The sequence below is a fragment of the Leopardus geoffroyi genome, chromosome X (genome assembly GCF_018350155.1).
Source record: "Leopardus geoffroyi isolate Oge1 chromosome X, O.geoffroyi_Oge1_pat1.0, whole genome shotgun sequence".
Taxonomy (NCBI): Eukaryota; Metazoa; Chordata; class Mammalia; order Carnivora; family Felidae; genus Leopardus; species Leopardus geoffroyi.
Window position 1 is genome coordinate 56945828 of NC_059343.1, and position 18171 is coordinate 56963998.

The following is an 18171-nucleotide window of genomic DNA, read 5'->3' on the forward strand; positions in this document are numbered from 1 at the left end:
TGATCCCAGGATGGTGAGATCATGACCTGAGCTGAAATCAAGAGTCAGAGGCTTAACTAACTGAGCCATCCAGGTGCCCCAGGACAGGTGTTTAAATTCTAATAGGCAGTTTACTTAGCATTTCTTAAACCAGAACTGCATTTGCTAGTTTCCCTGAGTTATTTAGAGAAAAGCTTTTGAATTGGGATAATTTGTACCTTTTGTTCAATGTTTAGAGATCCTGAAACTGTTGGGATATGGCACTTCCCAAATCCTAGGATTGTGCCTGTGAGTCTGGCCCAGCTCAGAGGTGTAGTGGGAGGAGGGATAAGGCCATTTAAAGGCATTTTGCTATTAAATTATACTTGTGAAAAACAAGAGTTCTTACTTCTTAATTATAAATTGTATTCTTTTTTGCCCATTGGTGTATCCCCAGCATTTGGAATGGTATCTGGCATATAGCAGGCACTCTATGAATATTTGTTGAATGAATATAATACTTGAACCACCCGAATTCAACAGTACTCCTTCAATATAACCTAGTGGGTGGAGGAAGCTGGTGCAAGATTAGGAAACTTATCATAAACTCTAATATCTTCCAAGTTCTGTCTCAGGTTGCTTATCGCAGAGCCAATATTGTATCCTAAAGGTGCCTGATCTCTCAGGCTCAGATCCCTTAATCTGCTCCCTAATTCTCAAGGCGAGGAAATGCATATTATGAGCACAGTCAATAAACTCTTTGGCCAGATCAACTAGTAAACATAAGTGTGATGGACAAATATGCCAGTTTAGTATGAAAAAGAACTCTAGACTGAGTCCGGTATCCTGATGAGGTGACCTTGGACAAGTCATCTTATCTCTCTGGGCTTCAGTTTCCTCCCTTTTTTAAATGAAGGCAAATGGCCACTCTATGTACCACACATAGTTGTTTGGAGGATGTGAAAACCTATAAAGACACTCAGTGCCAAAGATTCTCTTAAAGCCTCACTCTGCCAAAAACTAAATCTGCGATCTTACTGCAATCCTGATGTAACGTGTAGCAATAGCTCTGTGGAATATGCAGCCTGTTTCTAGGCTACTTGGTGGCCTGAATGGTGACACTGACACACATTGCAGGAGATGAATACAAATGACTTCCTTCCAGCAATGAGGTTTTCTATTTTTGAATGAAAAATTCCTCTCATGAAGTGAGAGCCTCCCCATATGTTCAGCCACCCATGAGTAGCCAAAGACTCTATTGCAAAAAATGAATATTCCATGTTAATGTTGTACCATCTTGCTCCCTTGTAGCAAGGATTTTTTATCTCCTTATCATTGATTCATTGGTTTCTGCAAACATTTCTATGTCTGCCATGGGTGTGGTCATTTCCTCCAGCAAATTAGAGGTCTTCTGCTCTTCCCCTTCTTTTGTGTGTATTTTACAATTTTTTCAATATGAAACGTGCTCAGCGTTCTGTTTTACTTTGCTTTCCATCTAGAACAGTCATCTTCTCTCCATCAAACCCTTCTGCCTTCAAACCCCTGCTTAAAATTCATCTCTGCAGAGTTTCTATCTGTAACAAAGATCTGGTAAGCACCTACTTGAGGTACACCCTATGGGGGCTACAAGTTCCCACCCTTTGAAGAGCATTGGCTATAATGTGAGAAATGAGACATTCAGACAGAATGGGAGAAGGATCAGTAATTGTGAGTGGCATGTTCTGAGTGCCAGAGCTGTATCGGCAAAGTGTCCTGGTTGACAGCACTATGGGCAGGTAGGATCAGGAGGGGAAACTTGAGTTGGGCTTTGAAGAACTTGGTGATTTTAAATAGGCAAAGGGGAAGTGTCAGGATATTGGAAGGAGGAAGGGGAATAATGTCAGCAAAAGGTAAAAAGGCAGGAATGTAAACTTTTGTTCTTGGACAATGGGAGCTACAATTATGCAGAGGCCAAATTTTGTCAAGGCCTAGCAACAATGTGGATGAAATGGTAGTTTAGGGACAGATTGGAGAGCCTTGGATGTCAGGATAAGAAGTTAGGTTACTATCAAGTAGTCAATGAGAAGTTATTGAGGGTTACTGTAGAGAAGAATGATTTGATGGGCCCAGATTTAAGCATATTCATCTAATCATAGTATACACAGTGGCCTGAGAGTTGGGGCAAAAGGATGGTGTCAGCAGCAGCCAGGCTGGTGGGAGAAGAAACTCTGACTTCCAGCTGGTTTATCACTCTGCCACTCCAGGAACCTCACAGTCTCTGTGTATCTAGACCTATCTGTCACTAGTTGGGAGATTAGTTAGAGAACAGAGTATGGCATTTCTGAGCCAATTAGACCTGGATTTCGAATTGAGACTCTACCACTTAGTTGCTACATGAATTTGGGCCAGTCATCTAGCCTTTCTGTTAAATGTCTCAGTTTCTTCATCTATGAAATGTTCATAATACTGACGTGCCACAGAAGTTAGTGAGAAAGGCTAGCACATAGGAGATGAACATTCAACCAATGTTCCTTTCCTTCTTTACCCCCTCCTCTAATTAGTTGTGTGGCCTGTTACATGTTTTTCTCTGGGGAAGTTGCCTCATGTACAATGAGAGAAATGTTCTTCTTACTTTACTATGCTGAAAGAAAAGTCCTTGCCAAGCAGTAACACATCTGACCAGTCTTCCTTTCTCCTTTCCCTTACTCTGGTAGGGGAGAAAGTTAATCCATCAACAAACATTTATTGAGATTCTGTTATGTGTTGGGTACTGCCCTTGGCCTGATAGATAAAGTAGTAAACAAAAATAGAGTCTGCCTTCATGGAACTGATATTCTAGCTGTGGCTCCAGGGGAGTCATACAATAAGCAAATGCATATATAATATGTCAGGTGGTGATAAGTGCTAAGAAGGAAAACATAGAAAAGGAAGGGGACAGAGAGTGATGGGAAATTGGTCAAGGAAAGGTTCTCTGATAAGGTGACATCTAAGAAGAGACCTGGAAGAAGTAAGGGAGAAGCCATGTAGCTATCTGGGAGAATAGCATTCCAGGCAGAGGGAAGGACAAGTAAAAAGACCTGTAAGTGGGAGCATGCTTTGCAAGTTCAAGGAACAAAAAAGAGGTGCCTGGGGCAGAGTGCAAGGACAATAGTAGTAGGAGAGGACCCCGGGAGGTGGCTGTAAATCACATCATGTAGGGCCAAGGCAAGGACTCTGAAGAAGATGGGGGAGCCATCGGAGGATTTGGAGCAGAGGATTAATAGGCTCTGACTTCAAATTTTAACAAAAATCCTGTGACTACAGGGTAGAGAATATAGTATGGGGTGGCAAGGACAAAAGCAAAAAACATGGAGACCCAGGAGACAGCTAAAGTAATAATCCAGTTAGAGATCTTGGATTAGGGTGGTGATGGGGAAATAGTGACAAATGGTCAGGTTCTAGGTATATTTTCTTTTTGTTGTTGTTTAAGTAACCTCTACCTCCACTGTGGGGTCAACTCACAACCCCAAGATTAAGAGTCACATGCTCTACCAACTGAGCCAGCCAGGTACCCCCTAGGTATATTTTGAAGGCAGAACTAACAGCATTTGTAGACAGATTGGATGTGAGGTGTTCAAAAAATAGAGGATTCAAAGATAACTTCAGTGTTTGTCTTGAAACATGGGAGGTTGGACTTGCCATTTGCTGAGATTTAAAAGACCAAGGGAAAAGCACAATTTGGGGGAGAAAAGTTTTGGGTTTGGTTATGTTGAGTTTGAGATGTCTATTAGACATCCAAGTGGAAATGGAGAGGAGGAAGTTGGATACATGATACATGAATCAAGAGTCCAGGAGAGGGTGATGGGAACATAAGGGTCCTATCTTAACTTTAAGAATGCAAAAAGAAGGGGGCAGGCATTTCGAAAGGGCAAAGAATGTAGATGCATTTTTATGTGTTCTTGAGTACTGTTACATAGTTTTCCTCGGAAATCTCTTAGATAGCAAGGACTAACATTTACCATGCTTTTATTATGTGCCAGACACTTTGATATATAGCATCCCATTCAAGCACAGTTATATCACAAAACATATGTTGTCATCTCCATTTTACAGATGAGAAAAGTGGGTATCTGCAAGACAGGCAAAAATTATCTGCCTAATCCACACAGCTGGTAAGTGAATATGCTGAGATTTAAACCAGGAATCAAATCCTAAACTCATGTTCTTCCACAACTACCTATCTGCTTATCACCAAGTGGGTCAGAGAGTCAACTCTGATTTCTTTGTCAATGATTTGTTCTGTATATTAACCAGAGCTAAGAGGTATTTAAAACCAGTCCCTGCAGGGTGCCCGGGTGACTCAGTAAAAGTGGCCAACTTTGGCTCGGGTCATGACCTTTGGTTTGAGTTTGAGCCCCACATCTGGCTCTCTACTGTCAGCGTGGAGCCTGCTTTGCATCCTCTGTCCCCCCCTCTCTCTGCCCCTCCCCTGTTACACTTTTTCTCTCTCTCTCAAAAATAAATAAAAATTAAAAAATAAAAAGTAAAACCAGTCCCTGGCCACCTCCTTATCATATTCCACCAGAGGTTGTCAACTTGTTCTGAAAATTTATTATTCAGGTATTGTCAACTAATATTATTAAATTTTTTTAATGTTTATTTATATTTGAGAGAGAGAGAGAGAGAGAGAGAGAGAGAGAGTGAGCACAAGCAGGGGAGGGGCAGAGAGAGAGGGAGGCACAGAATCTGAAGCAAGCTCCGGGCTCTGAGCTGACAGCACACAGCCCAACATGGGGCTGGAACCCACAAACTGCAAGGTCATGACCTGAGCTGAACTCATATTATTTTAATATTAGGCCTAAACAACATTAGGAAGGTAAACTTGATGGGACAAAAAGTCAGTGAAGTACTACAAACCAACTATATTTGGATTTATGGGTCATTAACTTTTCTAGATTATTCACAAGTACAACAGCAGTCCAAACAAGAGGATAATTGCACAGTTGTCATTTGGTTTTATTTCCTTAATATCTTTCTATGATGTGGTATACAGCTTTGCACACAGTAGGTGCTTCATAAGTGGTACTGGCAGGCATCCCTTGGCCCACTTCCCTTTTTGGAATTCTAGGCAATGTAGGTTACCATAGGAGACTTCATGCACCATTAATTTGACAAACAATACTGGTGCCTACTATGTGGTAGGTGCCACGCTAGTTACTGGGACTACCAACATGGAAAGGATGTGGTTCTTACCATCAGAGAGCTAATAGTTCAGTGCTGAGAAAGCATGTGAAAAAAAGAAAAATACAATGTGGTAAGTGATATCATTGAGATATGCTCAGGGTACAGTGAAAGCATAATGAAAAATCTATTTGGAATGAGTTGTGGGTCTGTACCAAAGGAAACACATGATTTGATTTTTGAGGAAGTTATCAGCTGCCCAAGGTGGGAGCATTCCAGGCAAATCAGCTTGTGCAGGGGAGCCTGGGCGGCTCAGTCAGTTAAGCATCCAACTTCGGTTCAGGTCATGATTTCAGTTTGTGGGTTTGAGTCCCACATCAGGCTCTGTGCTGACAGCTCAGAGCCTGGAGCCTGCTTTGGATTCTGTGTCTGCCTCTCTCTCTATGCCCTACCCCCAATCATGTGCACTCTCTCTCTCAGAAATAAACATTAAATAACATTTAAAAATAAATCAGTTTGTGCAAAGACACACATGTATGAGAAATGCCAATGAATTTAATTTTGTGGGAATATGGGTTCCTTGTACGATGGTGGGAGATGAGGTTGGAAAGGCAGATTATGGGTCATGATAAAGAGCTGATACTTTGTCTCCTGGAATACATGAGCCCAGACAGGTAAGGTAAATGGGTGACAAGGGCAGTAATGGAGACTAGATGAAGGAGGTAGGGATGACTGTGTGGAACTTGATTGTTCCCACTTATTTCAAGGGGTTAGGTCTAGCTGACTGTAGCCATATTGGAATATGGATCCAGTGTTAGCAGGTTTTTTGTTTTTTTTTAGAGAAAGAAAAGGAGGAAATCTGGATTTTTTTCGTGTGAAATCTCCTGATTTCTAAATGGTGGCAATTAATTTTTTTAATTCAAAGTTTTAGCCAACACTGCACCAAACACAACACATCTGTTTGCTGGGTGTGGCCAGTAGGTTGTCATTTTGAGACCTGTGCTATAGGGGATGGGGTATTTACAGAAACATAGAAGCTAACTGAGGTAACACTTCAAAACACCTTTTTAAAAAATGTTTATTTATTTATTTTTGAGAGAGCATGAGCCCAGGTGGGGCAATGAGAGAGACAGACAGAGACAGACAGAGAATCCAAAGCAGGCTCCTCACTGTCAGTGCAGAGCCTGATGTGGGGCTTGAACTCACAAACTGTGAGATCATGACCTGAGCTATGAGATCCCGACCTGAGCCAAAGTCAGATGCTTAACCAGCTGAGCCACTCAGGCACCCCTCAAAACATTTTTACAGAATAACCATGTACATTCTTCACCACATTGCTTTATTTCAACATATCTACTGCATATGAAGACATATGTTCTTACTCTGGGGAACCAAAGTGAGGTTCTAGGTCAGATGTAACTTGCAGGTCTTCTGAGGGTAATGGTGCAACCCAGGGTCTTGGTCAGGCTGTTAAAAGCCTGGTAGAAGAGGGTAAGCTGAGACCAGTAAGGCTCCTGAGCACCACTACCAGGAGATGGCTGCTATTTGTTTCCTTTTCACTTTAGGGAAACAAGGGGCAGCCTTTTTGAACTGTGTATATAACCAAATTAACATAGCCAGTGATAACACAGATAAAATGCAATGTTATAGTTGTTAAAGTCCAAACTCCTCTATTTACCATTGGAGAAACTAATGTTTCTGGCCAAAAAGCCCAGTGACTTGCTCAGAGTGACCCAGAAATCCAGTGGCAGGGTCAGGTCTACAGACTCTTAATGTAACATTCTTTCTAATAATCCTAGGCTATGATAATTAAGGTAAATCAGCCCAGTAGTTCCCCTAGCATCTAGAATCCCTAGACAGAACAAGCAGGACTTGAGATTAGCTTAGCTATTAAGTGCCCTTTTTAATTTTCTTCTTATCATCTCATGGTGATATTCTTTGCAAACTTTATACTTCATGAATAAGGGCCAATGAGGGGGCAAATAGATCTTTCTGAAGCACTGAGATCATTCACAAAGTGTCTGGAAGAAAACTTGGCTGTGGCCAATATATTTAAGGTTTATGAACTCTGTGCTTTCTCGACAGACCTTTCCATTATATATTTTGCTTTTGTTTCATTGTTTCTCTTTTCTTGTCTTCTTTTCTATATCTCCTTTTTCTTCTTTCCCATCAGCCAAGATCTGAGGCCTACCCTTGACAAATCAATAAACTGCTAATTGTTCATAACATGGGAATAGGAGTACATAGTGACCAAGAAGCATACATATTTCCCCTGCTATGGTCATTTAGCTCTCTATAATCTCAGACTAGTAACTCTTGTAGATATTGACTGAACTAATCCTTTCCATCCTTCATTTCAGGGTCTATTGTTCTGACATTTGCCTTTTTTTTGGGGGGGGGTTGCTCTGAACCCTTTTCTTTTTTTTTTTTTTTTTTTAATTTTTAAAAAAAATTTTTTTTTCAACGTTTATTTATTTTTGGGACAGAGAGAGATAGAGAATGAACTGGGGAGGGTCAGAGAGAGGGAGACACAGAATCGGAAGCAGGCTCCAGGCTCTGAGCTGCCAGCACAGAGCCCGACGCGGGGCTCGAACTCACGGACCGCGAGATCGTGACCTGGCTGAAGTTGGACGCTTAACCGACTGCGCCACCCAGGCGGCCCTCTGAACCCTTTTCTTATTGGTTCAGCTGTTGAAGATGCTGCAGTTGCAGCCATGTACATCTGGAACATTTGGCTGACTTGTTGAACTTCCCCCAGGGACTACTCCAGGGAAAGGAGGGGAGGAATGGAGAGGCCAGAACAGTTGCCTGCAAATAGAGATGCCAATATTGCCTGGTCATTCTGTGGACCACCGTTGTAAAAATCCACCTCATCTGGCCCTCAATTTCCCCATTTGCTCATTGAAGGCACATATTCTCCACTCAAAAGTCCTGTTGCTGAGGCAGAAGAGAAACTCCACTGGCTGTGGATTATCTCATGCAGTATTTTCTACATTGTAAAGGGACCAATACATATTTGTTGAATTAATTAATGTGTCAAGAAATCCTAGGGGACTGTTTGAACCTGCGTGGGACAAAGTCATTTCAGTTCCACCTGGCATAGGTAGACTTCTTGGACACTTAGAAAGAGGCCCCAGGCTCACTCTAGGAGTGAGGCTGCCTTAGTCCCACCCCAACCTCATTCCTTTTGGCTCCCAGGCTCCTGGGTCTCCTTTTCTTTTGGCGCGCCACTGGATTGCAAACACAGCAGGCATGGTTTCATTCCAAACCCAGAACTGTTTTAATTAGTTTAACGTCTGTTAAACGCTTTGAAGATTGAAAGCAACAGATAAGTGCTGGATGATGTTATTAACAACTGCAGTTAATTGCAAACATTTCTATTAATTCTAGTTTCTGCCTCCTTTCTTTGCTGTACTTTCTTTCCAAGGTGCCCCAATTCTTCTCAGCCTCCCCCTCTTTCCTTTCTCCTGCCCACCCTCCCCCCACCCATACAGGCGCTGTAGGGTTAAATCGGGGCGGAGTCCAGGGATGAACGACAGCGTTGGTCACCAACTGAAACAGGCGCAAGCGGGAAGAGCTGGGTGGGGCCGTTCGGCTGAGGCGAACCCACACGCCCCCAGGCCCCGCCCCGTGGCTGGAGGCCCCGGGTGGAATGGCAGGGGGCGGGGCGCCAAGGCTTGGCGGGTCGGTGGTTGGGCGTCTGGGCAGCCGCTTGGGAGATGGGGCGGGGTTGGCCTCGGCCTCCTCCCTCATTCTCCCCGCGGGCAGAGCCGCCCCTCTCCCGCCCCTCCTCCTCCCTTTCCCACCCCTCGGAGTGGAGCTGCACATGCGGCAGCTCCCAGCTCGGTCCCGCCCAGCCTCCGCTGCACTGGAACGGGTCCCTACAGCCTCCAGCCGATGGCAGGGCGGTAGCCGCCTGTCAGGGGTCCTGAACGGCTGAGGAAGACGCGGCGGCTCCCGGGCCTCAGAGAGTGGGTGTCTCCGGAGGCCATGGGCTACCCCGAGGTAGAGCGCAGGGAACCTCTGCCCATGGCAGCGCCGCGGGAACGGGGAAGCCAGGGCTGCGGCTGTCGCGGGGCCCCTGCCCGGGCGGGCGAAGGGAACAGCTGCCGGCTCTTCCTGGGTTTCTTTGGCCTCTCGCTGGCCCTCCACCTGCTGACGTTGTGCTGCTACCTGGAATTGCGCTCCGAGTTGCGGCGGGAACGGGGAGCCGAGTCCCGCCTTGGCTCCGGCACCCCTGGCACCTCTGGCACCCTGAGCAGCCCCAGTGGCCTCGACCCTGATGGTCCCATCACCCGCCGCTTCGGGCAGCCACCACCGCAGCAGCAGCCTCTGGAACCGGGCGAAGCCACACTCCCCCCACACTCACAGGACGGGCACCAGGTGAGTCACCTAGTAGGGGCGGCGGCGGCGGAGGCCCCCTCCCCTTGTGCTCAGGGCGGGGGCCCTCCTCCACAGGGCCCTGAGGAGGACTCTGCCACCTCCAGCCAAGTTGTAGGGCCGCACCGGGGAGGGGGCAGGCGAGCAGGGGAGAGGTCGCCCCGGGGTAGGTTGTCCTGGGTCCGGGTCTAGCTCACCCAGACCCTTAGGACCCCTGGACTTGGGAGCCCTGGCTGGCGCCCGCCGCCCCCAGCCATGGGCTGCCGCGGGAAAAGTTGGCTGCTCTCCCGGCCGCGGAGGTGCGGGCGCTGCCCCTCTGGCGGACTAACGGCCCCTCTGCTCCTGGTGAGATTTTCTGCCCGCGGTGCTTGTTTTTTCGTGTCCAGAGCTGATGCCAGCACGAGCAGACTCTCCTTTGGAGTTGGAACTGTAAACAGCTGTAATAACTGCTCCACAGTTGAAATAACTTTTAATCGCATTTTCAGCGCGGGTCCTTATGCGCTGACCAGAACTTGGGCTTGTTCACACTTACCTGCAATTTGAGACTGATTGTCCTCAGTGTTCTAGTGAGGATCAGCGCCCCTGTGGAATTCTGGTAGAACTATGCCATCTTGCTAGACAACTTCTGAACAGCAATTTAAAAAATCTATGGAAATAAAACTCACCCTTTGCATGCCGGTTCTGACTCTTTTGGGGGGGGTTAGGTAGGGTGAGTGTGAAGGCTGTTAACCACTGCTAGTTTGAGAACAGGAGTCTACTCAGGAGTAATCTTCCAAGACCAGTTATTGTTTTGTTTGTTTGTTTTGCAATCTTTATGGTGTTTGCGCCCTTGTTAGCTAACTATTAGCTTTGGTGTTTGTCTTCTACATTTTCAGCTCTTTATTCAAGTAAATTTAGTGCATTTAAAATAAGTTTTCTCCTCACTGCCATATTTTGTCATGTGAAATTTAAAAGAAGCAAGGATCCAAGAATCCTTTTGAGGTGGTTAGAGAATAACAGTGAATTTATTTTGGGAAAGAGGGCAAGTTGTGCAAATGAGTTTCTTGAAGTGAGGGACCCAGGGTTTCTATATTTACTACCACATCATTGTCATACTCTGTAAACATTATTTGTGCTATTATTTGTGGTATTTTGACCATGCATCCAAAGCTGGCATCACATTCATGATAAAACTGTAATGTTAGGATGGGCCATACATTCTACATTGTGTATTATAAAGTTACCCTGAACCTAAAAATGTCTTGCTACCACACTCCAACTTATATAACAGTTTATCAAAGAAGAGAATCAGTAGACATGCTTCTCATACTTGAAACTTTAAACACTGTAGCTAAATGATAATTAACTAGGATTCTGGCTTCCTTTATCCATCCCCTGCCCCCACAGCGCCCAGTGGCAATACTTAGCAGCTGAACATTGATATTCTGTGAAAAGATAAAGGAATTGAACTTCCTTTCCTTAGTCAAATGGTAGCCAAAGCCTTTTGGTATTTAGGATGGACAGACCTATGTTTATATATTGAGGATTAGCAGGACAGCTGTGCTTTAGGTCTTCTGTGATAGTGTGGGACTCTTACAGGTCTATAATGGCATTTAGTCGCCTTGTCCTTCACATGGCACTTCAAATAGTTCTGTCTAGGTTTAAATACAGATCCCTATTTTCTGTCCTTTATTTCTGTTTAATCTTTTTGAGCAGTAGCAACAAGCATACTGGCTCTTTACATTTGCTGGCATCAATTGGTGTCAGAGATTTTTAGAATTGTGAGGGGCTATATAAGTCCATTTTGTTTGATCCCCTTGAATAGCACATAGGCCCTGCGGGGGGTGGGGGGCAGTGATTTGTCCAAGGTCATACAACTCTGGTCACTGGTAAAAGGGAGGTTGGTTTCTTGACTCCCAGTACAGTGCCTGTTCCCCTGTAGCATATAATTCCTGGAGCCTTTTTGAGGAAAGCGGGGTGGAGCTCCATAGTACCATTCTTGCCATGTAGAGAGCTCAGATTTATATCATTTTCTTTTACTCCACTTATATTTTGGTCAGACTAAATTTAACATGTATTCCTTACTCTTCTTAAACTTTACTTTCAGGAGAATTGAAGTATAATTTAAAGAAATTTTAGCCCAGATTCAAATTATGTTTCTTTTGAGGATGTTAGTTTTAGTATACCCACCTCTCCCCCCCCCAAAAAAAGGCAAAAAGTTGATTGGCTATTAGAGTTAAACTGATACTGCTACATCTTGGGTAAAATTGCTAGTACCCTGGTGCACCCTCTGCTGGCTTTGCAGGGACATTTAATTGCAATATCTGCTGACAGTCAAGATTCTAAGTTGTGCTGACATTCTGATTCATAAACAAGGAAGTAAACAGCCTTGTGGGATTTGGCCACGTAGGTCATATTTTTATATTTTAGTTTTTCAACACAAACAGCTGCTCTTGCAGAAACTCTTACATGGAGAGGAAGAAAGATAAAAATATACACCCTTTAATGGGCAGAATGTTCAGGTTCCTTGCCAGCTTATTTGCAAGGAGTAAAGACAAACTGATGAGAATAAATTACAGAAAGACCAAGTGGGCAAAACAGAGGCACTTCATTGTATAAGGTCATGCACACCTATTCATCTTTATGAGATAATAGGCTCAGTTATGACTCAAGAAAGGGATCTAGAGATCACTGAGGAGGTTTGCTTGTATCCCTCAATTTAAAAACTTTTAAAACAAGAGGGGCACCTGGGTGGCTCAGTCTCGGTTAAGCCTCTGACTCTTGATTTGGGCTCAGGTCATGATCTCAAGGGTTCGTGGGATAGAGCCCAGCATTGGGCTCTGTGCTGACAGTGCAGAGCCTGCTTGGGATTTTCTTTGTCTTTCCCTCTGCTCCTCTCCCCTGCTCATTATCTCTCAAAAATAAATAAATAAACATTTAAAAAAAAACTTTTAAAACAAGACACAGAAGGAAATTAGGGCAGTTGGGATACATAACAGAGAGATAAGCAAAGTTCTCCAACAGAATTGTTAGAAAAGCCTCCCCAGTGGAGACGTTGCTAATGATAAAAAGTGAGAGGGTCGCTTTAGACCTTTTAGAATCATAACTCTCTCCTTTGCTGGAGTAGTCAAGGCATACCTGTAGATTTATCTGGCTACTCACAGGAGATGATATGAAGATCTAGGTACACCTCATTTTCTGAGTTAGTACACAATATGATTGTTAGAGTAAAATAAAAATAAAAATAAAAATCATTATTGATCATTTTGTGAAGAAGTTGACCCAGTTGTGATTGTGGTCCCCAAAGCAAGTAATATGGTGGGCAGCATCAGTAAGGGTGTTGAAAATAATGACAAAACAAAACCATTATCTTTTCTATGTAAAAGAACAAAAAGTGGATTTGCATCCATAATCATATAGGAAATTCTGACGGTCACTTCTCAAGAAAAACTTAACAGCTGATAAAAGTCTCCAGAAACCCAATCTCACGGTCCATGAGTTCGAGTCCCACGTCAGGCTCTGTGCTGACATCTCAGAGCCTGGAGCCTGCTTTGGATTCTGTGTCTCCCTCTCTCTCTGCCCCTCCCCCGCTCACCCTCTGTCTCTCTTTGTCTCTCTCTCTCAAAAAATAAACATTAAAAAATTTTTAAATTATAGCCATTCTGGCAGATGGGTTTGTAATACTATCTCATTGTAATTTTAATTGACATTTCTCAGAAGACTAATGAAGTTGTACACTTTTTCAAAGGTTTATTATCTATTTGGATAACTTCTGTGAAGTGTCTCTACAAGTATTTTGTCCATTTTTAAAAATCAGGTTGTTTGTCCTTTTCCTATAGATTTGTAGGAATTCTTTATATACTCTGGCTATGGACCGTTTTTGCACTTTTTATATTGCAAACCCTTCCCAAATCTCTTCAGTATTCTTTGAGGAACAGACGTTTTAAATTTTCATGTGTCTAGTTTTTCAGTATTTTCTTTTATGACTAATGTTTTTTGTGTTTCATTTAAATAGTATTTTCCTACCTTGAGATCATGTAGGTATTTTTTTCATATTATCTTCTAGGAGCTTTATGTATTTTGCCATTCACATTTAGATCTACAGTCCATCTGGAATTGATTTATGTGTATGATGAGAATAGGGGCCAAGCTTTATCTTTTCAACTGACCTAGGCCATTTATTTATAAGGAATGTCTTTTTCTTTGCTTCTTTACAGTATCACCTTTGTCGTAAATTGTCTGCATATGTGTGAGATTGTTTCTGAACTGTTCTGTTAGTCTATTTGTCATTGTAACAATACTATAGTCTTAATTACTGGACTTCATAATAAGCTCTTGATATCTGGTAAAGCAAGTCCTTCCACCTTGTTCCTCTTCTTTAAAAATATCTTGGATGTTCTTGGCCCTTGGCATTTCTCTATATATTTTAGAACAAGCTCATCATATTCCACAAAAAGAGAATAATTTTAAAGGGGATGATGTCAGCAAGATGGTAGATTAGGAGATTAGGACACCCTCTTGCCAGAGTATCTGCCACCAGCTCAATACCATATGATAAGGAAGAAACCCCCTAGCTTCAGCATCTCCCAGTGGAGGGAAGAGGTTGGTTCACTTGTCCAGCACTCTGCCAATCTTGAAACTCTGAGAGGCATGCCTCAGAGAAAACAGACAGTGTCATGGGCTGGTAGATATCATGGATCATCCCTCCTGCTGAGCACAGAGCAAGAAGACAAAAAATCCCAGCTCTCAATATTTCCCTGGGGAAGAAAGTTTATTTTTGCATCTGGTGCTCCAACTTCTCCAGGGTTTCCCAAAGAACTGGAATCTGACTTGTCAGTCTAGGAACTCAGGGTTCTGGCACAGTCTAGTCTCCTGGAGGAGAACAGAAATGATGGCTAGGACTGATAGATACCATAGATCCTCCCACCCCACTCAGCACAGAGTGGGTAGATGAAACATGTCAACTTTCACCTTACTCCTGGAGGTGGAAGAGTTGATATGGGATTCAGTGCCAGAACTTCTCCAGGGCTGCCCAAAGAACTGGCATCTGCCTTGCCAGTCTTGGATCTCTGATGGATCTGGCTTTGTCTAGCTATCTGAGGGAGAATGGAGATGGCACTTTGGAGTGGCAAATGCATTCTGTACAGAGTAAATAGACAAAGACACAGCTGCTTGCTTCTCTTTAAGAAGGGAAAGAATTGATAGAAGCCCCCAGAATCTCTGATTGGGCTGCTTGGTGAAGGTCTTCTGTACAAGACCAGTCCATGGAGATTGGGAGAGATGATTGCTTTCTGTAATATTTTGACACCAACACAGAGAGTCAATGAAAATGAAAAATTGGCAAAGATGTTCCACACAAAGAAATGTATGTTCAGATACTGACCCTAATGAAACAGTTATGAGATTTACTTGACAAAGAATTCAAAATAACTCTTATAAAGATGTTCACTAAGATCAAGAGAACAGTGCATAAAATGAAAATTCTAACAAAGAGATAGAAAATATTAAAAAGAACGAAACAAAAGTCATGGAGCTAAAGAACCAAATAATTAAACTGAAAAATTCATGAGCAGGATTCACAGCAGATTAGATAAAGCAGAATAAAGGATCAGTGAAATAAGATTGGTCTTTGGAAATAATTCAGTCCATGGAACAAAAAGAAAAACAAAGAAAAGAAAAATAGTGAAAAAGCATATGGGACTTAAGTGATACCGTGAAGTAGATAGACCATTATTGGCATTAGGGGAGTCCCAAAAGGCGTAGAGAGAGAAAAAAGACCAAAAGCTTATTCAAAGGAATAATGGCTGAAAACTTTCCAAATGTGGAGAAGGAAATGGATGACCAAATTCAAGAAGCCCAAAGAATACTAAGTAAATAAACCCAGAAAATCCACACCAAGACACATTATAGTCAAATTGTCAAAAGTCAAAAACAAAGAATTTTGGAAGCCTCAAAAGAAAACCAACTTACCATGTACAAGGGAACTCCCCTTAAGAACATCAGCAAACTTTTCAGCAGAAATTTTGCAGACCACAAGGGAGTGGGATAATATATTCAAAGTGCTGAAGAGCAAAAAACTGCCAACTAAGAATACAATACCTGTCAAAACTTTTCTTAAAAAATAAGAACAGATACAGACATTCTTAGACAAACAAAAGCTGAGGAAATTCATCATCACTAGACCTGACTTACATGAAACGCTACAGGGAGTTATATTAACTTGAAAGGACACCAAAGAGCTATGTGATAGCATGAGAAAGTATGAAACTTATTGGTGAAAGTAAATATATAGACCCATACAGAATACTGTATTACTGAATGGAAGAGGATAAATCACTTTTATTTCTAGTATAAAAGTTAAATGGTAGAAGTATTGAAAATAACTATATGTTAAAAGATACACAATATGAATAGATGTAGAATGTGACAAAAATAATAAATTATGTATGTGAAATAAGTTAGAGTGTAGAGTTTTTATATGCAATTGAACTTATCAGGCTAAAATAGACTTAATATTTTATGTAAGCCCCAAGGTAACCATGAAAAAATACCTATAGAAGTTACACACACACACAAAAGAAATAAAGCATATCAATACAAAAAACAATAAAATACAAAGGAAGAGAGCAAAAGGGGAAATAAAAGAATCTCAAGACTAACAAATAACAACTAACAAAATAGCAATGGTAAATCCTTCACTATCAAAAATTACTTCAAATGTAAATAGGCAAAAATCTCTTCCAATCAAAGTCATATAGTGGCTGAATGGATAAAAGCAAGACACAATCATGCTTTCCACCAGAAACTCTCTTTAGGTTCAAGGACACAGATATAGACTAAACATAAAATAATAGAAAAATCATATGGTATTTGTCTTTCTCTGACTTATTTCACTTAGTGTGATACTCTTTAGCTCCATCCTTGTCATTGCAAATGATTTCACTTGTGTGTGGAATTTAAGAAACAAAACAAATGAACAAAGAAAAGATAAACCAAAAACAGACTCTTTCTTTAAATCTTTATTTATTTTGAGAGAGAAGGAGAGGGGGAGAGAGAGAATGAGAATGCATATGTGCAAATGGGGGAGGAGGGGAGAAAGAGGGAAGAGAAGAATCCCAAGCTGGCTCTGGGCTGTCAGCGCAGAACCTGACATGGGGGTTGATCCTACAAACTGTGAGATCATGACCTGAGCCTAAATCAAGAGTCGATGCTTAACCAACTGAGCCACCCAGACATCCCAAGACATTACCAGAAGGGAGATGGGGGGGGGGGGAAGATGATTAAATTAGGTAAAGGAGATCAATAATACACTTATGGTAAGTATAAAATTTTTGAATCACTATATTGTACACCTGAAACTTAAATAACATTGTATGCTAACTATACTGGAATTAAAATTTTTAAAAAGTAGGATAATTGGCCTAAACACAGGTATATAGGCCAGTTGAACAGAATAGAGATCCTAGAAATAAATCCATGTATATATAGTCAAGTAATCTTTGGGAAGGGTGCCATGAATACACCATGGGGAAAGGATAGTTTCTTCAACAAATAGTGTTGGGAAAACTGGATATTCACAATATTTTATAGTTTTCTGTGTAGAACTCTTATACCCCTATCATTAGATTTATTGTAAGGTATTTGATATTTTTTGAAGCCATTTTAAACGATATCTGCAGTTAATGCCATGATCTGTCACCAAAGTCCCCATTCAGAAATGGAAGACTTATTCCTCAACGGCTGAGAGTGCTGCTAGAAGACAGATCTCAACTGACAGGCCCTTTTTGAATTTGTCCTGGTTGAAGAAAACTGTCTCACCCATAGAGATCTCTCCTTTCAGGGTATCCCATATCCAATGACTGATCAGTTAGGAGGTGGAAAGGCTTGCTCCTTCCCACTAAATCCAGAATACTTTGAAGGACTGTATTAGCTCCAGAGCTCCCTATGGTTTCGGCTAGAGCCTTTTGGGGATTTCTTTTTTCCTTTCTCTTGCCCATATGTTGAACCCTGCAAAAATTAGGAATTAAAAGTCCTGCGTAGTAATCTATGTCTTCCAGTCTGCTTCACAGGAAAAACAACCTGGGACCACATTATCTTAAAATCTCATTTTTAAATTGCTTCTGGCTGATGCTCAGAAACATATTTTTATATATTGTTTGGTGTCCAACATCTTGCTGAACGCATTTATTAATCCTAATAAATTTTCTGTGGATTCTTTTGGATTTTCTACATACACTATTACATTTTGTGACAAAAGACAGGTTTTATTTTTTTATTTTTTCTTTTCCAATATTTGTACTTTAAATTTTTTTCTTTATTGTACTAGCTTAAGCCTTCAGAACAATGTCAAATAGAATTAGTGATTGTAGGCATCCTTACCCTATTCCCAATCTCAGAGGGAAAAGCTTTTAACATCTTTAGGTATGATGATTGTTGTAGTTCTTTTTCTAAAGATAGCCTTTATAAATTTAAAGTTCTGTTTTAGTCCTAGTTTACTAAGATTTTTTAAAATCATAAATGGATATATCATTATATCAATGGCTTTCCTGCATCTATTGAGATAATCATATGATTTTTTTCCTTTATTCAGTTAATGTAGTATTAAACTAACCTTGCACTTGTGGAATAAACGCTTTGTCACAATGATTATTCATTTTACATATTGCTAGATTTGGTTTGTTAATATATCACTGAGGGTCTTTCCCTCTAGATACA

The 18171-nt window shown here is 41.8% G+C and overlaps 1 protein-coding gene across 5 annotated transcripts in view; it reads left to right on the plus strand.

Annotated features, from left to right (window-relative positions):
• Window positions 1-8906: 8906 nt before the first annotated feature.
• The window catches only part of EDA (ectodysplasin A), a 431757-nt gene continuing 422492 nt past the window's right edge, over window positions 8907-18171 (plus strand). For 2 of the 5 annotated variants that reach the window (XM_045472684.1, XM_045472686.1), the window contains exon 1: window positions 8907-9480. In XM_045472684.1, the coding sequence (XP_045328640.1) occupies window positions 9088-9480 (393 nt within the window). In that variant the 5' untranslated portion in view covers window positions 8907-9087. The remainder of the gene's footprint in view (window positions 9481-18171) is intronic. The other 3 variants (XM_045472687.1, XM_045472682.1, XM_045472685.1) reach the window with 3 other exon arrangements.